The sequence below is a fragment of the Mustela erminea genome, chromosome 9 (genome assembly GCF_009829155.1).
Source record: "Mustela erminea isolate mMusErm1 chromosome 9, mMusErm1.Pri, whole genome shotgun sequence".
Taxonomy (NCBI): Eukaryota; Metazoa; Chordata; class Mammalia; order Carnivora; family Mustelidae; genus Mustela; species Mustela erminea.
Window position 1 is genome coordinate 113,832,856 of NC_045622.1, and position 21,584 is coordinate 113,854,439.

The 21,584-nt window shown below is 61.1% G+C and overlaps 1 protein-coding gene across 3 annotated transcripts; it reads left to right on the forward strand.

The window, feature by feature from the left end:
* Positions 1–5,033: 5,033 nt before the first annotated feature.
* On the forward strand, positions 5,034–21,583 carry ANO9 (anoctamin 9). Of its 3 annotated transcripts, none has more exons than XM_032358493.1 (24): positions 5,034–5,135; positions 11,260–11,334; positions 11,420–11,545; positions 11,734–11,879; positions 13,091–13,137; positions 13,261–13,319; positions 13,400–13,473; positions 13,649–13,783; positions 14,048–14,144; positions 14,281–14,341; positions 14,450–14,532; positions 14,617–14,721; positions 14,810–14,971; positions 15,057–15,093; positions 15,302–15,413; positions 18,313–18,370; positions 18,481–18,578; positions 18,693–18,832; positions 18,969–19,121; positions 19,854–20,001; positions 20,535–20,636; positions 20,710–20,803; positions 20,923–21,035; positions 21,142–21,583. In XM_032358493.1, exons 1-24 carry the CDS (start codon positions 5,130–5,132, stop codon positions 21,167–21,169), a joined length of 2,259 nt encoding a protein of 752 aa, XP_032214384.1. In that variant the 5' UTR covers positions 5,034–5,129; the 3' UTR covers positions 21,170–21,583. The 3 variants fall into 3 exon arrangements, with proteins under 3 accessions (XP_032214384.1, XP_032214383.1, XP_032214385.1); XM_032358492.1 differs by lacking the exon at positions 5,034–5,135 and adding an exon at positions 10,458–10,491; XM_032358494.1 differs by lacking the exon at positions 5,034–5,135 and adding an exon at positions 12,398–12,482.
* Position 21,584: the final 1 nt, after the last annotated feature.

Consider the following 21,584-nt stretch of genomic DNA (forward strand, 5'->3'; position numbering starts at 1 on the left):
GTGAGGCAGGAGAGCCCAGCCAGGGTTGTACCTGGGTCTCCATCCTGAAGCCCACAGGAGGCGTGATGAGGTCAGGCTCTCCAGGCTGCACTGTGGCTGAGCTAGGACTGTGGTCTGCACTGCACTGGCCTTCACTGACTGACACATTGGGACTCGCTTTGTCTGGGGAAGTGATGCTGGACCCAAGTGCCCAGAGCAGGCCCACTCCCGTCCACCCCTTCTGTCCAGCAAGTGCCCCTTAGGCCAGTTCCTCACCCCGCCCTGGGGGCCCAGAGCCGTCCTTCAGGACCTCTCTTCTCCACCGAGCTGGTGGCACTCAGATTCCTGCCGCTGTTGCTTCCTGGCTGTGGGTGTTTCTCCCAAATTTTGCCAGGAGCCACCCCCTTCCTGCACGGAGAGGGCCACCGCCTCTCACGGGCACAGAAGCTAAACAGGACAGGGCTGGCCAGGGGCAGGGCCAGATCCCAGGAGCCTGTCCTGGGAGTGGGGCTGGTGTGAGTGCGGAGCTGGGATCGGGCCCATTACGAGTGGGGCCAGAGTGGAACCGGGCAGGGGCTGGGCCGGATCCCACGGGTGCCCTCTGCCCTGTGCGCAGTCGGCCACATGTTCGTTAACAATAGCCACCAAGCTTTGGCCACATGCCAATGAGAGCTCCCAACGCTTTACAAATGTTAACTATTGAGACCTTCACAGCCCCTTGGGTCTATTTTTAATCTCTGGCTGAGAGACTGAGATGCTGAGGCACCGATGGTCAGTGACGTCCCCCCCCTCGGCTCCTTCCCCGCTGGGGCCTGGATCTTCCACCCTGACAGCCGCCCGCCCCGCCATACTCTGTAGGTAGTCTGCACCTGTGGCTTTGCACCTGGGGCCTGATACCATGGTCTAGCCTCTGTCAGTTCCTGTCTCGACCACTCCTTCCAGACACACGTGGCATGGCAGGGGACGCTGCAGGGCTTGGGGACATGGTCCATCACCTGGTTCCTGGGACCTGCTCTGCCTGGGAAATGGTGCAGAGGCTCTGACCTTCCTCAGCCGCAGAGGGGAGTGCCTGGGGCCCCAGGGCACCGGTGGCAGTAGAGGTGGCCCGTTCTGGCCTTCCTCGGGAATAGCTTGTCCTGTAAGCGCACCCGAGAGCCGCAGGTCTGGGCTGATGTTTCCGTGGGTCAGTCCAGCCTCAGGCCCCAAGGCTTCCCTGGCCTGCAGGACTCACACTCATGGTGGCCAACAGTGAGAACACAGACAGCCGTGCTTTCTTCAACTGTCCTTGGAGGGACGGCAGAGAAAGCTGTGGCTTCCGAAGGGACAATGACCCTTGTTTCTGCTGCGGGGTCTGTCAGGGTGGGTGGAGTCCAGAGAACTCGGCCCCCGCAGGTCTTCCAGGGCCGGTGGAGAGTTAGGGGCCATGGCTCTCTGCTCCTAAGACAGAAAACAGAAACCAGTGGGAATTTAAGGGCCAGAGGTGTTGGGGACAGCACTCGGGAGACAGAACTGTCCCTGGGGTGAGGACATCAGGGCTGGGGTCCCCACACTGAAGCCCTCGTGTGACAGGCAAGGACCAGCATCTGGCTGACCCCAGCAGCATGGGCTCAGCCTGGGAAGGTCTCCCCTGCAGGGCCCTGAGCCCAGGGAGCTCCCCGCCCCGGACGGGCTGTCAGCCAGAGAGACCAGAGGGGGCAGGGGAAATCTGGGACCAGCGCAGAGAGAACGTGGGACGCTGACCTGTCTGTGAGCCTCTGAGAAAAGGCCTCAGGGAGACTTTGTGTCTTTGGGCCACATCTGATGTCGGAAACAAAGGCAGAAGGAAATGTGGATAAAATTAAATGTCAGCCCGCTGGCAGGTTCTCGCGACAGGCCGAGTGGGACATTCCCGAGATCTCGGGTCTCTGGTGACAACGGCAGTTGTCCGGGGACTTCCCTCACCTCACCTTCTCCCAGCCCCAAGGGTGTCATCACTTGCTCCTCATGACCCTGGGCATCAGGGAGCGGCGCCAGGGCCTCCCGCCCGCCGGGCCTGCCCCCGTGCTTCAGTGAGACCACACTTTGCTCTGGAGACTTCTCCAGAACTGGGCTCCAGACCCCACCAGTCTCGCCGACATTCCCAAACTGCATCACACCCAGGCCACTGGGGTTGGGAGGGCAGATTCCCAAGCTGAGGACAAGCAGCGATCCTTCCTGCTTTTCCTGCCTGCAGGGTTTCACCTGGGGCACTCCCGGAGGCTTTGTCACCCCGCAGCCAGCAGCCCCCCGGTTGGGAGTCTGAGGCAGCCTTGGACACGGCAGGAACAGGGCCCGCCGCCTGCTGCACTTTGGCCCTCGGAGGGAAGGTGACAGATGGGCAGGGTGCTCGGGAGCTCAGAGGAAGAAGGAAAAGGGAGTGGTGCAGGGTCCACGGGGGAAGAGCAGCAGGCCCGCGGAGGCCACGTTGTCTCCCCAGGACAAGGCAGGGCCAGCTCTGCCAGCAGCCGGGGGAGAGGGCACACTGCGGGCAAGGGGCTGACCTCTGAACTGCGGCGTTTTCAGACGATGCATCTAAGACCAAGGCCGAGAGGACGACCAAGTCTGGGGAAGTTAAGTCCATAATCATAGATTTTAGGATTATCATAAAATAAGTTTAATAATTAGGTTCACAAAAGTGATGTGTGTGTTGTAGAAAGTTTGGAGGAAGGAAAAGGAGGAAGAAAAGCAAATCCATCCATCAACAGCTCACAGCAGTAAGCAGATAGGAGCATAAATATCAAATCCACTCTTTAGTATTTTAATGCATTTTAACTCCGTCGAGACAACAAAGCGTGTAGATGTCTGTGATCGTGATTCTTCACCCAACAGCACTGCATACGCCTTTTCCTTTCTTCTTGTCACTTTCATTTTTTAAAGATTTTGTTTAATTGACAGAGAGAGAGAGAGATCACACGCAGGCAGAGGAAGAGGGGGAAGCAGGCTCCCTGCCAAGCCTGATGCGGGGCTCGATCCCAGGACCTTGAGACCATGACCTGAGCCGAAGGCAGAGGCTTCACCCACGGAGCCCCCTGCCTTCTCACCACTCTTCGAGAGCATATTCGCGGCTGCTCAGTCCGTGTACGGACATACCGTGTTTGCTCAGACAGCTCTCTGTTCCTGAGCATCTAAGTGGTTGATAATTTTTGCCTCAAAGGACATATTTTTACACATTTTCATTACTTTTTTCCCCTTAGGATAGTTTATAAAAAGTTGAATTAATGGACCAAACCATAAACAATTTTTAGGCTTCTGATTCTTTTTGCTGAATTGCTTTCCCAAAGGGCCGTCTCTGTTTTCTCTCCAGATGGGCCTGGATGGGATCTGTCCTTATTCTCCTGTGGGGCCAGGCCCGTGCTCTCCCAGCCAGGCTGGGGACACTGTCTGTGCCGGCAGGGGCAGCAAGGGTCTGGACGTAACGTGACTTCCTTCAGGCCCTCGGAAGTGGGATTGAGAAGCGGTGCTTCGCGGCAATGCAAACAGGAAAGCCCAGCAGAGACGGGGAGACCCCACAGCTTTGGAGACACCCGTAGTGGTACCTGGGCCAGGGGAAACCCATTAGTGGGCTGTTTTAACATGATGACACTGTAGACGCAGACATCCTGAGCCGGTGCAGTTGGAGACCAGGAAGCAGGGAGCCCAGGAGCTGGTTGGCAACCTGGATCTTGAGTTCGAATTACTCTGGCTCAAAAGCCCTTGCTGATGGTTTTCTGAACTTGAATAGGCCGTCTGAGACCCTTTAGCCTGTGCAGACAGCGGGGTGACACTAGTATCCTTCTACCTTCTTCAACAGGAAAAGTGATCCAACTTCCCAGGCTTCCATGAGGGTAGTTGAGGCCATGGGACCACGTGCCAGGTGGAGTGCCCTTCCTGCCTCTTCCTGCTGGCTTGGATGGGGGTGTGATGCCTGGAGGTTGAGCAGCCATTTTGAGCCATGTGGTGCCACCAAGTGTTTCAGGTGCCAGAGCAACAAGTCAAGTTAACACCAGTCCTGGACAGGCCCGCCCCAGACTTCATTTATGGGAGAAGCAATATATATGTTGCCAGGTCTGAATATATAGAAATGGACTTGTTGAAGCCACTACCACCAGGGCTTGCCATGACACCAGTCTTAATGTGTGTGTCCAGGTTTGCTTCGTCAGAGTCACGCAGGTTTTCTGCTGCTCTTTCTCTCTTGTCTTCGCCACCTCAGTTCAGTCCTGGTCCCTGCTGTTGTCACAGCCTGCCGTGGGGTCCCCTAGGCAGCCATGGGGTTTGGTGGGGCCACATGATCATGGAGCAAATCTGTGCTGCTGCTGGGTCTGAACCGCAGGCTGGCATGGGCTGCAGGATGCTGACCCTGACCCTGGGGGCGCTCCCTGCCCCCCGTGACGTCAGGGGTGCCCCCTCATACCATTCCATGTTTCCATATGCCTTGTCCTGTGGAGCCACTGCCCTGCGTCCTCAGCCTCGGAGCAACTGCCAGAGCCCCCCACCTTGCTGCGGGGGGCATCCAGAGCCTTCCCCAGCTGCTGCCTAGAGCACAGAGTCCCTGCAGCCCGGGGCCAGCTCCCTCCTCCCCCAGAGGGGTCCACAAAGCAGCGGCTCAGGGTGGGAGTTTCTTCCTGGGGTCTCTCTCATCCTTAACCCTGCCCGCCCCAGTTTCTCCTCTAAGGGAATCAACACTGGACTTGGGGGGGTGGGAGGCAAGAGCCAGACGCTCTGGAGGGCAAGTGTGTCCTGCGGTCTGGTGGGAGCGGGGGATGCTGGGGCATCCTCGTGTGCCCTGCCCACGCTGCTTCCCCCCAGGAGGGAGAGGCCAGTCTACCTCCATCTTACAGGGGAACCCTTCCCGCAGGTGAGGGCAACGCCCTCAGGTGTGGGGAAGGGTCCCCACCTGACTCGGTCCCTAGGAAGGCCTCGGAGGTCCCTGGGAGCAGGGGAGAGGCATTCCTTCCAGCCTGGGTGTGCCTGCAGAAGGTTCACAGGGCCCCGGACGGGGAGGGGAGGCGGGAGGCGGGAGAGAGGAAGGAGGGAGGGGTGAGTCCCAGGCGGAAGTCAGGTAGGACTCTCCCGCCCCTTGGCCTGGCTGCCACACTCCAGTCGAATGCCAGCCCCTAGCGAGATTCCAGAGCTAGCCAGACTCCGGGGCCAGCATGCAGGTGAGTCCAGCGTGCGGGGGTCCACACCTGTGGCCAGGCCACGCCCCCCCTGCCCCGATCCACACCTGTGGAGCCCTGCCAGGATTACCTGGAAAGTACCTGTGGGGGTTCCCTGCAGCCCGCAAGGCTGAGGGGAGGGTGGCCAGAGCCCCGACAGAGTCCCCGGGAAGGCTGGGGGTTGGAGCAAGACAGAGGGCAGCTTTCCTCCTGCCCAGCCAGGGATCCTGGGGACCCCAGGCCAGGCCCTCTGCGCCTGTGTGAGACGGAGATGAGGAGCGCGTGTCCCTCCCCAGAATTTGCAGCTCTGTTCTGCAAAGGGACAGGGGGCTCTGGCCTCCAGGATGGGCTGACTTAGGGTTGGGGAAGGCCCAGGGTGGCCAGCTGAGCCCTCTGCTCCCTCAGTCTTCCCCCAGGCAGAGGTTGGGGGCTGGCTGGGGGGCTGTTGGGTTCTGATTTGGGGGGCAGAGCAGGAGGCTGTGGACCCCCAGGGAAGCAGGCAAGAAAGCATCCTAGGAAGACACCCTTTCTCCCCTCTGCCAAGGAAGAAGCCATCCAGGCTGGGGCCAATGCCTGGGTGGCCCTGGGAGGAATCCCGTGCCAGGGTGGAGAGTGAAACCAGCCTCCCACTCAGCTTCCCCAGGTCCCTCCCAGGTGTGGGCCAAGCAGGTGGCCTCTCGCTCTACCTTCGCCCACCGCCTCCTCAGCCTGCCAGACCCACTCGGGCACCTGGCTGCTCAGGTTGGCCTATGGCCAGACCTCACTCAGCCTGAGCCCTGTCAGCCCCTTCCTTCCCTGCCAGTCCCAAGCGTAGGTAAAGGACAGACTTGGGGGTGCCTGGGCCAGGGGGGCAGCACCTGGTCTGGTTGAGGCAAGGAATCAAAGCTTTGAAAGGGACATGTGCAGGGGCGCCTGGTGACACAGGAGGTTAGGCACCTGCCTTCAGCTCTGGTCGTGAGCTCATGGTCCTGGGATCGAGCCCCCACTGGGCTCCATGCTTGGTGGGGAGCTGCTGCCCTCTGCTGTGATCTCTTGCTCACTCTCCCCTTCCTTCTCTCAATTTAAAAAAAAAAAAAAGAAGGAAAAAGAAAGGGACGTCTGCCGTCCGCCGACTAGGAACAGCCAGCAGGGAGGACTCGGGCCTCCAGCCCCCCGCTGATCTGAGCGCGCCCTTCTCTGCTCCGGTCCCTTCCACGGCTCCCATGACCCCCAGCGGACTAGGTGTCCCAGCTGCCCCAGCAGCCTCCATGACTGGCTCCTGCCAACCGCCAGCCTCACCTTCGGGCCGCTCTCTTGTTCTTTATGCTTCTGCTAAGCTCAAAGGCTGAGTGCTGAGTCCCCAGGAGTACTCACTACCGAGCCCTCGAAGGTGCTGAGTCCTGAATTTCTGGGAGGTCCTGAGTACCGGGTCCCGGACGCTGACTGCGGGCTGCCCCTCGGGTCCTGTGCGTGCATATTTTCATCTCCCAGGAATGCTGAGGGAGCATGGGTGGGCTGCTCTGGGTCCACACACTTTGGTGGGGGCAGGAGGGTCCCCCTGCTGGACGAGGAAACTGCAGGCTCATGGGGCCTCGCCAGAGGTCACAATGTGACCTCAGGGTGAGATGAGCCGCGGGCAGTGAGGGGAGGCCTCCGTGTGCTCCTCTGGCTGCTGGGGTAATGTCACACGTGTGTGTTCCGTGTAGACCCCCTGCTTGGGAGCTGGGGGACAGTCACGTCTGCCCAGCAGTGTCTTCAGCCCCACTGGGGACGGGGCCACACTGGGAAGGAATGGACGGGGGTGGGACTCCCCCAGCTCTGCCCCTTCATGTTCCGTGCTGTAGTGGAGGGAGTGTCTCCTGAGGTCTGCAGTCTCCAGAAGTCCCCTCATTGGGAACTAGTGGGCGAGACCCCTGGGACTCTGGCCTGTGTTAAGCCCTGGGCTCTGGCCCACTAAGCGTGTGGCCTGCATGGGGGTGGACTCTGGAAGGACTAGAGGGAGAACAATGGGGTCTCCCAGTCTGTACCCCTCATCTGTGCGGGACCTCGCCTGAGGCCTGCACAGGGCAGGGAAGGCTGGGGTCTCCAAGGCTAGGTGTGTCGGGACAGCCCCTGTCCCTGCCCTGGGGGCCTGGGAGCCTAATGGGTGCACATAGCATCCTGCAGGTAGAGCCTAGGGGACGGAGACGCAGGCACCCCAGACTCCTTGCTTCAGGGAGCACTGAGCAGTGGCCTTGGCTGGAGGTGGGGACAAGGTCCTCATCTGTGAAGGCCTCTCACCCTAGAGGACAGATGGACTGAGGGACAGCTTGATCCTGGAGACAGAGGAGGTGGTCATGGCCCACAGAGGGGATCTGTGTGCAGCAGGTGATCTCGGGGATGGTGAGCCCAGAGTACACGAGGAGCAGATTCTCAGCACCTGGTCCTGCTCTGGCTGCCAGGAAGGGGTGGCTGGACTGGAGCTGGTTGGGGGGTGGGGGGCTGTGACCTGGCCGTTCCTGCCCGTAGCCGAGGGCTGACCAGTATACACAGGGGTCCCTCTGTGCAGCGGCCAAGATCCATGGTCAGTGTCTGTCGCACACCTTCAGTGGCATCACTCTCCGCCGTCCAGATCCCATGCCGACCCTTAGAGGAGGTCAAGCCAGCCCTTCCCCAGAGGCTCTGGGTAACTGTTCCAAAGGTGTGCAGTGTCTCTGGTGGGGAAAGAGGGGGGTCCGGATCAACAGCTCACCAGGCCAAGTGGCCTCATTTCTGTGACCCAGGTGGCGCCCGCCTCCCCACCACTGCCGGGCCTCGGAGGGATGCTCTGGGAGAGGCCCTTCTTTCCAGGCTCCCTCGCCTGCCTGGGTCCCTGGGCCTTTCCCCCCCGCCCCGTGCTCCCAGCTCTCTCCCCTGCTTGTCCTGGTCTTCAGCCTCAGGCCCACGCCGATGCCGGGGTCTCTCCTTGCCGTCTCTGCTGGGGGAGCTCAGTTCGGGGCTGGGCAGGGAGACAGGGAGAGCCTCCTCCAGGTCCGAAGTCAAGCACATGAGGTCTTTCCTGCCCATCGGTGGCACTCACCAATTCCCCAGGACAACACTTACCGAGCCCCATGGTAGGCAAGCCACAGGACCCGACACTGGTGACCCGAACGCCCTCCTTGCGTGCTGTGGGGACAGAGGCACCTCAGCCCAGGGTCCCCTCCACCCTCCCACCCGCCCCCCCCGTCCTGCAAGTCTGTGAACAGCAGGTTTCTCCTCCTCCTCTGGCAGGAGTTTTAGAATTGATGAGCCATGCGGGAGCGCCAGGGGCCTTGGGGCCCAGACAGCTGTCTGTATCAGGCCCATCTTCAGGAGACCCTGGCACCGGGGGGCTTAGAGCCTGCCGTCCCATGGCGGCATGGGTCGCCATTTTCTGTCTTCTGCCCTTGGGACAGAAGGAGAGTGGGCAGACCAGGTCCCATCCTGGGGCCAGTAGTTGCTGTGCCTATGGGTGTGGCTGGGGAGTTGGACTAGCATTGCAGGTTTTGAAGCAAATAAAAACCAGATACCCAGTTACATTCAATTTTTACATTAAAAATCTTTTTTTTAGTACAAGTGTGTCCCATGCCACAGTTGGGACATACTTATACTACGAAGGATTTGCTGTGTATCTTAAATTGAAGTGTGACGGGGCAGCCTGCTTCTTAGCTGGCCGCCCTCCAGGCCAGACTGGCTGGAGCAGTCCAGGGAGGCTTTCTGAAGGAGGCAGGCCTTGAGCTTGGTGCAATGTGGTTGTGGAGGGAAGGGGAGTAGCCGGGCGGTTCAGCGGGATGAGGCATGAAACAGGGTGCTCTGGTGGGCCCGCCCCCCAGTGTGTCAGCCGCACCCTAGCCCTGGGACTCTGTGGACCCCTGTGCCTCCTGGGAGAGCCGCCAGCTGGGAAGTGAGCCGGGGACCCTCTCATGGGTGCACACAGCGTGCCCCGCGCTGCACTGGGCCACGGGGCTCTTCCTGCAACCAGGTGGGGAGGGGCGGGCAGGCCTGCCTGAGGGCACACGGTGTGGGCAGCCTGGGCTCTGGGCTCTGAAGCCGGTGTCTCCTCTTCAGCTTGTGACCTGACCATCTTCCCTTGTCCCCTACGTCCTGCACCGCCACCCCTCAGTGGCTCAGTGCCCCCACAATGGGGCCCGGGGCTCTGTGGGTCAGCCTCACAGCCTGCTGTCTGCCTACTTGCCAAGAGTGGGCGAAGCCCGAGGCCCCTGCCCCTGTGCCCACTTGCGTGGTTGTAGGACAACTGTGAAGTGTTGGAAGATAGCGGAGGCTTTCTTAACCCTCTGCCTCACGCCCCCTCACGCCACAGCCCCATCGCCCGGGGCTCTGGTCAGCACGGAGAGCCCCACCCAGCCGCCTGGACTGCGACGGCACCAGCTTTGCTACTGGCGTCCTTGCCCTGGGCCTGGGTCTGTGCAGGATCCCGGACAGCATTTACCTTCCCGTCTCCCCAGCCTCCTCCTGTCTGCGACGGTCCTTCTGTCCTTCCTTGTTCGCGGCCACCTAACTCTTGAGTCTGAGGCCTTTTCAGCTGAGAAAGGGCTCTGTTTTAGGGAGGGGGCTACATGCTACCGGGTCACAGCCTATCGGTGGCGGGAGAGGGGGTCACAGCTAAATGATATCACGGAGACCTGGACCTTCATCACCTGGGGCGGGGGCCATCACTGGGCTTCTCTCCCCGCCCACACATTCTTCACTGGTTATGAAGTCCATGAGGGCAGGTCTGCAGGGAGGAGGCGAGGAGAGGCCAGGACCCGGGACACCCGTCAGGGCTGCGCCAGAGAGTCGGACAGCGGTGCAGTGAGGAGAGGCTTGGAGGCTGTGTGCGTAGCCGGTCCGCTTGTTAAGGCTCTGCCCCCGATCTCAGCACCCGTCTCTCTGTCCCGGTGCCCCTACAGCACTTAACTCCCTGGACTTCCTTTTCCTAAACTCAGACCCATGTCCCGTGGGTCCCCTTCCTGCCGGATGGTTTTCTGCTGTGCAGGGCTGGGCGGCGCCTTCATCACCCACGTGCTGGTGGGAATTAGGGTTAGGTGCATGATTTTTTTTAATACTTTAATTTTTTATTTTTTATAAACATATAATATATTTTTATCCTCAGGGGTACAGGTCTGTGAATCTCCCGGTTTACACAGTTCACAGCACTCACCGAAGCACACACCCTCCCCAATGTCCATAACCCCACCCCCTTCTCCCAACCCCCTCCCCCCAGCAACCCTCAGTTTGTTTTGTGAGATTAAGAGTCCCTTATGGTTTGTCTCCCTCCCGATCCCACCTTGTTTCATTGACTCTTCTCCTACCCCCTTAGCCTGCATGTTGCATCTCCACTTCCTTATATCAGAGATCATAGGATAGTATCATGCTTAGCGAAGTAAGTCAAGACAACTATTTGCATGATTTTTATATGAAATAAGCTCCTGTGAGTATCCTTTTCCTTGTGTTTGGGGCCGGATGGGCCGGGCCGGGTGGTCTAGGATGTGCGGTTCTGTTTCTCCAATTCGTGCATGATGGGGAGTCTGTTGACTTCAACGCTGTCAGGCCACTGACGTGCCTGTGGCCGAGAGGGCAGAAGGTGGCGGCTCCGGCCCTGCCCTGCAGCCCTGCTCTCTCACGTTCCTCTTCGGTGAGGCCCTGTTTGCCGCTTGTCTCTTCTCAAGGGTTTCAAGAGCTCTTTGCTGATGTTTCTTTTCTTTTCTTTTTTTTTTTTTTTAAGATTTATGTATTTATTTGACACACACAGAGAGAGAGAGAGAGAGAGAGAAATCACAAGTAGGCAGAGAGGCAGGCCGGGGCAGGGGAAAGCAGGCTCCCCGCTGATCAGAGAGCTCAATGCGGGGCTCGATCCCAGGACCCTGGGATCATGACCTGAGCCGAAGGCAGAGGCTTGAACCGACTGAGCCACCCAGGCGCCCCTTTGCTGATGTTTCTAAACAGACCTTTGTGGGAGTCACCCAGGGCCTCCCCGCCCTTTGCCCTCCATGGTGTCCTAGCACCGAGCCCCAGCCCACCTGGAACTACCCATTGTTCCCTTGTGGTGCTGCCCCCCCAGCTCTGCGCTTCCCCCCTGGGGCTGCAGCACTGGCCCCGGAGGTGCTGTGCTGCTGGCCCCATCCTGTCCTCCTCTGCCCTCTGCCCCCAGGGTGAGGAGAGAGTCAGGATCCTGACTGGGACTGAAGGCGACAGCTTCCCGCTGGTGGAGATCGGGCCCGGGGAGGTGAGTCTCCCCCGGGGCCCCAGCCAGACTCAGCCCCACCCTTGGCCTGTGCCCTGTGCCAGCCCCAGCCCCACTTGTCCTCCAGACTGAGGCCCCTGAGCGGTGGGATTACGTCCTTGTGGCTGAGCGCTGCACCCAGAGAAATGCCGGGCAGGTCCAGCGGCAGCAGCACTTCCTGGAGGAGCTCGAGAGAAAGGGCTTCCATTACAAGGTGGGCTGGCGGAGGGCCTGCCTTGGTGTGGAGCAGGGGGCCAGAGCCGCTGGGGTCATAAGGGACAGGTGTGTCCTGGGGAGGGGTCTGGGAACAATGGCTGTGGCCTCGTGCCCGAAGTAGAAGGGACAGGCCAGTGGCCTGCTTCCGAAGTGGAGAGGAGGCCCCCGAGCTCGCTCCCACCCCAGATGCTGGAGGACCGTGAGAAGGTGTTCTACGGGATCCGAGCAGACGGCAGGATCTTTGACCTGTACCACACTCTCCTCATGGAGCCCGAGGGTCCTGCCGCCAGAGTGCAGCCCACCAGGCCCACCTCCGTCCCAGCCACCACCAGGTGAGAGGCTGGGCAAGAACTGGGGCCAGGAGGACCGCTGCCCCCCCGTGTTTCTGGTCCAGTCAGGCGTGCAGGCACGGTGTTAGGTCAGAGGTCCCAGGGACAGAGCTCTGTGCCCCAGTGTCCATGTCTGTCTGTGATACGGGATAAAGACAGTTCTCGCTTCATGGAGTGTTCTGAAGGGTGCGTGTGACCACGTTCCCTGAAGGGTGGGCAGGGTTAGGACAGGCCAGGAGGATCTCCCGGCTGCCCCTCCCGGCTGTCCCTCCTTGCTCTGTCCTGTCATCTCCGCAAGACCTGGAATGTGGGTCCGGACCTCCCCCTCTAGACCAAATGTCCCTCCACAGACATCTGTCCCCTGCCTCCCACACACCCACGCCTCTCCTCTCCAAGCACCTCCTTCTCCCCACTGATCGGCTAGCTTCCCGCCCCGCCCCGCCCACCCTCCCCCGATCCCTCCTCTGTCACCTGCCTCCCCTCTGCCCAGGCCCCTCTGAGCTAAGCTGGGGCCTGGTCAGTTGCAGACTGGCCGAGAACGCTCCTGGAATTCGGATATGGGGGCAGAGGGCTCCTGCGAATGCAGAACTGGCTGGTCTTTGGGAGGTGCGAGTGGTTGGTGGTGTAGAGGCACCTTGGTGGGGGCTGGAGGAGCAGGCTGGGGGAGTGCCCTGGGACATCAGAGGGACCGTGTCTCACAGGAAGACGTTCTGGAGGACTGTAGCCCTGCAGCCAAATGTCTGGCTGTAGCACTTCCTGGCTCTGTGGGCTTGGGCAGGTTCTCAGCCTGGTCCGAGCCTCCGTCTCCCCATAGGCAAACTGGCTCACAGGCTGTGAGGACTTGTTCATTTAAAGGCCTAGGGTGTGTTCTGGCTGTTTGGGGCCTCCAGGTGGGGGGTGGGATAGGAGGTGGGGGGGGGGTCTAGACCCAGTATCCGGGAGGGGATGGTGCAGGACCCAGCACTGCGAGGGGAGGGCCTACCCCCAAGCGAGCCCCATCATGGAGTCATGGGGCAGCTGGGCCACAGGAGGACTCAAGGGAGTCAGGGGAAGAGCTCCCTGATGAGTCCTAGATTCTGGGCTCTGGTCAGGCAGTCAAGACAGGCAGGCTGGGGGCTCCACCAGGACACAGAGGGGCCTGGGACCTGGCCAGATGGAAGGTGGGGTCCACCCAGGTCAGGCAGAGTCAACCTGAACCAGCTCTTGTGTTCCAGAATCCGCATTGTCAACTTTGTACTAAACAGCAAGACGGCCGCTGGTGGTAAGGACAGGATGGCAGGTGGCCTGTGCAGCGGCCCCCTGAAGGGGTGTTGACATGGGGAGAGCAGGGCAGGGCTCCCCCTCACCTCTGCTCCCCTCTGACCCGACTCCCTGTGACCACCAGACACGTTAGAGGATTTGGTGAAGAGTGGTGTCTTTGAGACCAGATTCGCCCTGCACAAGGTGAGGGGTGGCCCTGCCTGGAGAGGGCAGGAGGGCCGGACAGGGACGGGAAGATCTCACTGTCTGTCCCTGGTGCTCAGGGGGAGGAAGGCCTGAAGAAGAATTGGGCCCAGTGGAGAAACATGGTCCGCTGCCAGCCCATTGATGACATCAGGTGAAAATGCCCCCCAAATCGCCCGCGCCCGCTGCAAACAGATGTGTCTGTGCTCCTCGGCCAGACACACAGATGCTGTGCACCCCTCGCGCCCACCCGTGGCACACCCCAAGTGGGCACTGGCCGGCGAGGCACCCGGGTGGGGCTGGCCCTGACGGGGCAGCTGTGCCCCCAGGGACTACTTCGGCGAGAAGGTGGCCCTGTACTTCGCCTGGCTCGGCTGGTACACCTACATGCTGGTGCCCGCTGCGCTGGTGGGCCTCATCGTCTTCCTGAGCGGCTTCTCCCTGTTCAATGCCAGCCAGATCAGGTGGGGATGGGGGCGTGGCAGGGGCGTGGCCCGAGCGGGCGGGGGCGGACGAAGGCGGGGCCCGGGCGGCCGGGGCGTGGCCAGGGCGGGCGGGTGTGGTCAGAGCTGCCCGAGCGGGCGGGGCGAGGCCGGGGCAGACGAGGGCGTGGCCTAGGCGGCCGGGGGCGTGGCCGGGGCCGACGGGGGCGGCCCGGTGTCGCCGGAGCGGGCGGGGGCGGGGCGGTCTGGGGAGAGCCGCCCCCAGCCCGGTCCTTGCCCCCTCAGCAAGGAGATCTGTGAGGCCCACGACGTCCTCCTGTGCCCTCGGGGCGACCACAGCCGTAGGTACCAGCAGCTCTCGGACACCTGCACCTTTGCCAAGGTTTGCCGCCCCCGGGGGCTCGGCTGCAGCCTGTCTTCCTGGAGGAGGGGAAGCTGAGGGTCTCCCCTGCAGAGCGGGGCTCCCCCTTCCCTGCTCGGGGCAGGGCCGGCCGCGATAGGTGCGCCCCTCTCCGCAGCTCACGCACCTCTTCGACAACGAGGGCACCGTGGTCTTTGCTATCTTTATGGCTCTGTGGGGTGAGTCGGCGCTTGGGGGGCAGCCTGGGCTCCGGGGCCATCCTGCCCCCTGCGCCCATGGCACCAGCCGCAGGAACACGTGGTGTCACCTCTTGGTCCCGTCTGCAGCCACGGTGTTCCTGGAGATCTGGAAGCGGCAGCGCGCCCGAGTGGTCTTGCACTGGGACCTGTACGGGTGGGATGAGGACCAGGTGAGGCGGCGGGGTGATCCAGGGGCCTGTCTCCCGCGGGGTGCAGGTGTCCCCACCTCTGAGGTGTGTCCATGCCCTCCGCAGGAGGAAATGGCACTTGAGTTCATTAACTGCCCTGATTATGAGCTGCGGCCACACCAGCACTCCTACCTGAGAAGCTTGGTCATCCTCGTCCTGTCTCTGTTCATGGTACTCCCCGAGAACCCGGAGTGGGGCTGGAGACCAGGGTCAGGGGACAGCCGTCCTGAGGAGCCCTGTCCTGGCTGGCCCTCCACAGATCTGCCTCATGATCGGCATGGCCCACCTCCTGGTGGTCTACCGTGTGCTGGCTGCTGCCCTCTTCAACTCCGCCTTGCTCTTCCAAGAAGAGCAGGTGACCACAGCCGTGGTGGTGACCGGTGCCCTGGTCCATTATGTAGTCATCCTCATCATGACCAAGGTGACTGGGTGGGGATAGAGGGGGTGTGGGGGAGGGCCTCCCCTGAGGCCCAAAGTAAGCCCTCTGTTTTCTGGTCGTCCTGCAGATCAACAAGTATGTGGCCCTCAAGCTTTGTGACTTTGGTGAGAGGAAGGACCTGGGGGGGTGGGCATAAAGGGACAGGAGGATTCAGGGCTGGGGTCTTGGATCCCCAGACAGGGGAGGGAGCCCTTCCTGCTGCCTCTACTGCCTCTCCCACCCGGCAGACAGGTGAGGGCTGCGGGTGTCCCTGAGTTGTCAGGATAGGGACAGGTCAGGGACGGGTGAGGGACAGCCCACGTCTCCTTCTAGAGCAGCCCCGGACCTTCTCCGAGCGCGAGGGCAAGTTCACGGTCAGGTTCTTCACGCTCCAGTTCTTCGCCCACTTCTCGTCCCTCGTCTACGTCGCCTTCATCCTGGGCAGGTGAGGCCGCCGCCCTCCCCCTCGCGCGCCGACTAGTGCTCCCTTTAAAGTGGGGACAGCTGCTCGCCGCCATTCTCAGACTCATGCTCGGAGCAAGCAGACACCCAGTATAAACACGTGTGGGGATCCCATAGGGACGCCAACTCTCTACTCCCCGTCCCCGGAGGTGACCCCATAACTGCTGTTATGGTCCCATAACAGCTGTGACCCCATAGGGTGACCCCATAACCGCTGTGTGGGTCTTCCCAGAATTTTTCACACATCCAAGGACACACACACACCTGTTGACATACAGGGTTTTGTCCTGAACATAATTTTATCCTCTCATGGTGCCGAAACGTACTATGGGCAGGGCCCACATATGCATGGGAGTGAGGCTTCGTTTTCTTTCTTTCTTTCTTTCTTTCTTTCTTTTTTGAGATTTTATTTCTTTATTTGACATAGAGAGACACACAGAGAGAGGGAACACAAGCAGGGGGAGCAGGAGAGGGAAGAAGCAGGCTTCCCGCTGAGCAGGGAGCCCAATGCAGGGCTCAACATGGGGCTCGATCCCAGGATCCTGGGACCATGACCTGAACCAAAGGCAGATGCTTAGTGACTGAGTCCCCCGGGTGCCCAAGTCCTCGTTTTTAAAAAACCACAGCATGAGCCTTGGTTTGCGGGACTCGCTGGGATTTATCCGTTCAGTTGATAGACATCTGGCTGATTTCCGACGCTGGACCTTGTAAAGCTGCTCACAGGGACTTCCCCTGCTCTGTCTTAGAAGTGAAATGAACATTTTTTTGGTTTAACACATTGAATTTGGTTCTGAAGAAAATAATTGCTCCATTTGTTCTTTCTGTGTATTTGCTTAAATTGCAAAAGACACACGCATATTGCCAATGAATTTTAAACTCCAGCGGAACCTTAAAAAAGCCCAAGTTCTCCAAGCATGTTCAAAAGCATGAGGCAGTCCCCAGACCCCGGCTGTCCTTGGAGACGCCCTCTAGGTGACCGCCCCTCTCCTTGGGGCTGTGCACACCTGTGCGTCCTGGGAGCCCTTGGCTCTCCACCGTGCAGGAGACCCCCGGTTTTCCAGGCGCTTCCTGAGGAGGGGTACGGAGGGAAGTGGCTGCTCTTACGGAGGGCCTGATGGAGCCCGTGCTGGCGGGAGACGTCTTCCGGCTCTAATCTCAGGGAGGCCGTCCTCTGAAGCGCCTCAGCCGGGTGTCTCGGCGGGTCTTTTCCCCTGGGCTTGCTGGAGCAGTTCTCTCCCTCTGCCTCCTCAGCACCTATCTTGGTTCGGGATTCTCTCCACCTCCACACGGGCATCCTGTCCCATTCCTTTCAAGGAATGTTCTCCCCACCACGCCCCACGGCCCGTGCTCCCTGCTCCTCCTTTCCCCCTCCTGGATCCTGCTCGAGCCTCCCCAGACGCCGGCTTCTCCTCTTCTCCCGACCTCTAAATGTCGCAATGCGCTGCTGTCTGTTTCCAGGACTGCAGGCGCCGTCTCCAACACCATCTAGACCTACCAGTGAGGCCCGCACCCCTGTCTGCAGACCTCTCCCTGGAGTCCAGACTCCCAGGTCCAGCTGCCTCTCAGCTCCCCTCCGATGCCCTGTGGGCACCCCAACCTTACCGTGCCCACAGGCTTGTCCCCAGTCTCCCTCCTCCACTGGCAGCTCCGCCGTCCAGCCCAGAACCCGGTCCCCCAGGCTCCCCACGTCCCCTCTGGCCCCATGCGCATGTTTGCTCCCTGTCTCTGCCGCAGAGGGCACAGGGGCTTGATGTCGCTGCGTTAGTGCCTGCGGCAGGCCTGCCGTGTAGACTCAGTATCAGTCACGTGGAAAGAAACTCCCAGGCACTTGCTGGGCCTGGGTCCCTCAGTTCTGAGCGATTCTCACACAGCTAGTGTCTTCGGTTTCCTCGGCTCCCCTTTCTAGAATTCTGTTTGCAGACCGGACTTTCTGCATTGACCATCTAGTTTTCTTTGCTTTTTTTCCCTCCCATTTTTGTTCCAGATTCTGGGGGTTTTTCTTGACTCTGTTTTCCAGCCCGTTGACTGTCGCGCTTCTGTGCTTCTTCCAGAGCCACGGGCCCGGTTCCTCCACGGCATCCGCTTCGTGGCACCAGGACGCCACGGCTTGTCTTCTCTGAGGATCTTGCCTCATTTTTTCCTTTTATTCTGGTATCACTTCTGTTTCTTCCAAGCTCCTTTTATGCTCTTTTTTTGGGGGGGGGGGGAATCATGCACTTTCTTTACTTGGTCTCTGATTTTGGTGTTAAAGACTTTCCCTAGATGTCACTTGTCCATAATTGAGAAAGGCGTGTGCCAGTGGCTTTGCTTTGGGCCACATCTCTCCCGTGAGGACCTCTTGCTCTGTCAGTCCCTCGACTCTTGCCTGGAGGCAGAAGGACACTTGTCACTGTTGGTGGGAGCTCAGCTGGGGAAGGAACAGTGCGGGATCCCGGGGTCCCCTGGCCCAACCCTGCAATCTGACTCTTCAGTGGTCCAAGCCCCTAGAAGTGAGCCTGTCTTCCCGACCATCGACCACAAGCCTGACTTCTGGTTTAATATAGTTTGTATTTTTTATCATGTAATGGGAAGCAGGTGATTTTAAACTAAGTGCATAGTTTCAGTGGGGGGAAACTAAGGCCACTCCTGACAGGCCTTGTCTGGAACCTGTCTGAGCCTGTGGACAGCTGGGCTTTCGCCTGTGCCCATGTGTGAGTGCGTGTGCAGGGGCGCGTCTGGGTACGGGCAGAGCCTCCAGGACGCAGCCTCTGTGCCCGCAGTGAGGCACACTTCCCTTCCGTCCCCTGGTCCCTCTACTGCCCCGCTCCCCTTCTCTTCTGCTCCACCCACCCAGTCAGAAGCCGCGTCCCACGCCCCTCCTCCAGCCTAACCATCCTTCCTAGGATCAACGGTCACCCCGGGAAGTCTGTGCGCCTCGCGGGGCTGTGGAAGCTGGAGGAGGTCAGTCTGTCCTGGACACCTTGCCATTCTGCCGCGCTCCTTCCTCCCCACAAGCCTCCCTGTCCCGCAGCCCTGCCTCCCGCGCCTGACCGCCAGCCCTGCCCCCACAGTGCCATCTCAGTGGCTGCATGATGGACCTGTTCCTGCAGATGGCCATCATCATGGGCCTGAAGCAGACACTCAGCAACTGTGTGGAGTACCTGAGCCCGTGAGGACCTCCCCAGGGCTGTCCCGGTGCCTCACCCCCGGGAGCCCTCACGCGCGCAGGCCGTCCACCCGCAGCTCCCTGCCCTGTTCCCCACTCGTTCTCATCGCCCCTTAGGTGGCTGGCCCACAAGTGGCGCCTCACGTGGTTCAGGCTGGGCCGTGCGTCCGGGGAGCCCGAGCTCAGGGACCTGCAGCGCAACTACCTCCTGAACCCAGTCGGCACCTTCAGCCTCTTCGATGAGTTCATGGAGATGAGTACGCAGGGTGGCTGGGGCTCGGGCCCATCAGCAGCCAGTTGCTGGGCAGGTCCTGGGGGCCTGGTGGGTGGGGGAGGGCAGTCGGGTGCGGGGCGTGCCCTGAGAGCGCAGTGACCGCCAGCCTCACCCCCCAGTGATCCAGTACGGCTTCACCACCATCTTCGTGGCCGCCTTCCCGCTCGCCCCGCTGCTCGCGCTCTTCAGCAACCTCGTGGAGATCCGCCTGGATGCCATCAAGATGGTCAGGCTGCAGCGGCGCCTGGTGCCCCGCAAGGCCAAAGACATCGGTCAGGGGCCCGACTGGGTGTCGAGGGGCACAGGCCCTCTGGCTGGGGATGGGGCGGCGAGGGCTGCTGGGACCAGATCATGCTGGTTCCCTTGAAATGATCTCTCCGAGACAAGCCCCCTCACTCCCCAGACAGCCCCCAGCCCTTCTCTAGGCTGGGAGTCGGCCTGAGGGGGCTGTGCTCCAAAGAGGAGCTGGCGTGCACCTTGCGGGAGCCAGCTGAATGAACGGCAGCCCCCTTGGGGCCCAGGCAGAAGAGCTGGGCTCTGAGAGCAGGGAGCTGGAGGAGGGAGGGGTCCAGCAGCTGGGGGCAGGGACTAAGAGCAGGACGATGATGTGGCCTCTGTCACCCAGACTGTCCTCTCTTAGATGGCCAGGTGTCAGGGAAGGGCAGAGGGGTGGGGTGCTGGCTATGGGCAGAGGGAGAGATAAGTGGGAGTAGGAGGGAGGCCCCAGTCTTAGTCCCAGGTTAAGGGGTTCTGACCCCGGAGTGGAGCAAGCTTGGGGGCAGCTGAGGGCTTCAGGCAGAAGATGGGGGTCAGGGGAGACCTGAGCCCCTCCTGGTCTGCGTCTGCCTCTGCAGAGGCTGCCGACGGCGGCCATGAGCAGTGGCACAGGCAGAGGTGAGCAGGTCCCCCCGAGCAGCCTGGGCAGGGGGCTGGAGGTGAGGCGGCTGGTGCCGGTGGGTCAGGGCTTGACCGGCCAGATGCCTCACCCGGCTCCTGTGGCCCAGGGACCTGGCTGCAGGTGCTGGAGACCATCGGCGTGCTGGCCGTCATCGCCAACGGAATGGTCATCGCCTTCACGTCCGAGTTCATCCCCCGAGTGGTGTACAAGTACCACTACGGCCCGTGCCGAACGGGGGCCCAGCCTGCTGTCGAGTAAGGGGGCTCTGCGGGAGCCTCAGACTGTCTGGAGACCCCTGGGAAAACCCCTGGAAAACTGCGGCTCAGCCCTGGGGGACCCCGGGGGAAGGGCTTGATGCTGCCAGGAGGGTCCGCGGTAGTCACGAGTCGGAGTGTGGGGGTGGCCCTGCCCCCTACACCAGCCTGCAGACCGCTGGGGTGGGGGGACCCCGGTGGCGGGAGGAAAGTCCCAGAACCAGCAGTTTCCTGAGCAGACCCCACCAGAGTGACTCCCTCCCAAAGGCAGACCCTTGGGGCTGCTCCCCAGGAGAGGACGGAAGAGTTTCCTTACCTGGTGCCTCCAGCCCTCCAACGGTCAGCTGTAGCTACGGATGAGTTTCCAGGCCTCTCCCCTGGACAGCTCCCTGAAACTCCAGTGGGGAAGGCCGGCGGGGGCACCCTGAGCCCCTTCCCTTCCTGGCCTTCTTGCTTCTGTGCTACGCACCACCCTGGGAGCCTGAAGGGGCCACACCGCGGCCCTCACCGGCCCCTGCTCTCCCTTCCCCCAGCTGCCTCACAGGCTACGTCAACCACAGCCTGTCTGTGTTCTACACCAAGGACTTCCAGGACCCCATCCAGACGGAAGGCTCGGAGAATGTGACCCAGTGCAGGTTTGGATCCCCCCTCCACCACGGGCATCCTCAGATCTCCGGGCCCCTGACCTCCGTGACTTCCCCACCCCAGGTACCGGGACTACCGCAATGCTCAGGACTACAGCCTATCGGAGCAGTTCTGGGTCCTCCTGGCCATCCGTCTGGTCTTCCTGATCCTCTTCGAGGTGGGCCAGCCCCAGGGAAGGGGGGCGGGGGGCGGGGCAGCTCTCTCTAGCCACACCCTGAAGCCCCTGCTAGGTCGGTCCTGACCTCTCCAGCCAGCCCTTGTGCCCTGCTCCCCCAGCACGTGGCCTTGTGCATCAAGCTCATTGCGGCCTGGTTCGTGCCTGATGTCCCTCAGTCCGTAAAGAACAAGGTCCTGGAGGAGAAGTACCAGATGCTCCGGGAGAAAATGCGGTGCGGAAGCAGCTCGGATGGAGGGAGGCAGGCTGGGGTGCGGGGGAGGGGGGAGCTGGAGGGAGGGCCTTGGCCCTGACCCCCAACATGCCCTTCCTGCCTGCAGCTCCGGCCCCAGGAGCACAGAGGTGTAGGAGAGCCAGAGCCCGTTGGGAGACGCCAGTGCCTCCTGCTGCCGCCCCACTCCCGCCATATGTCGGGGTCCCGGGAGGCCGGTGTCCACGTGGGCAAGTCTGTGTCTATGTGGGGTCTTGGAGGGCCAGTGTGTGTGTGAGCAGCGGGCTGGATCCGTCTGGTAGGGCTTCAGACTTGGGACAGCCCTGTCTTGAGCTCGAACTGACCCCTGCCACCCACAGAACTGGGGTGGGGGTGTCTCTCAAAGGCCACAACACAGGGAAACCTGTCCCGTTTTCTGAGCCTCCCTCTGACTTGTGGGACTCAGGTCCTGCCCCACCACCCTCCTGGCCGGCCAGGGGGCCCTGATCCCACCTCTCTGGCTCCCCTCTGTCTACAGAACTTTCTAGAGTAAAATGAACCCTTTTTCTGTTG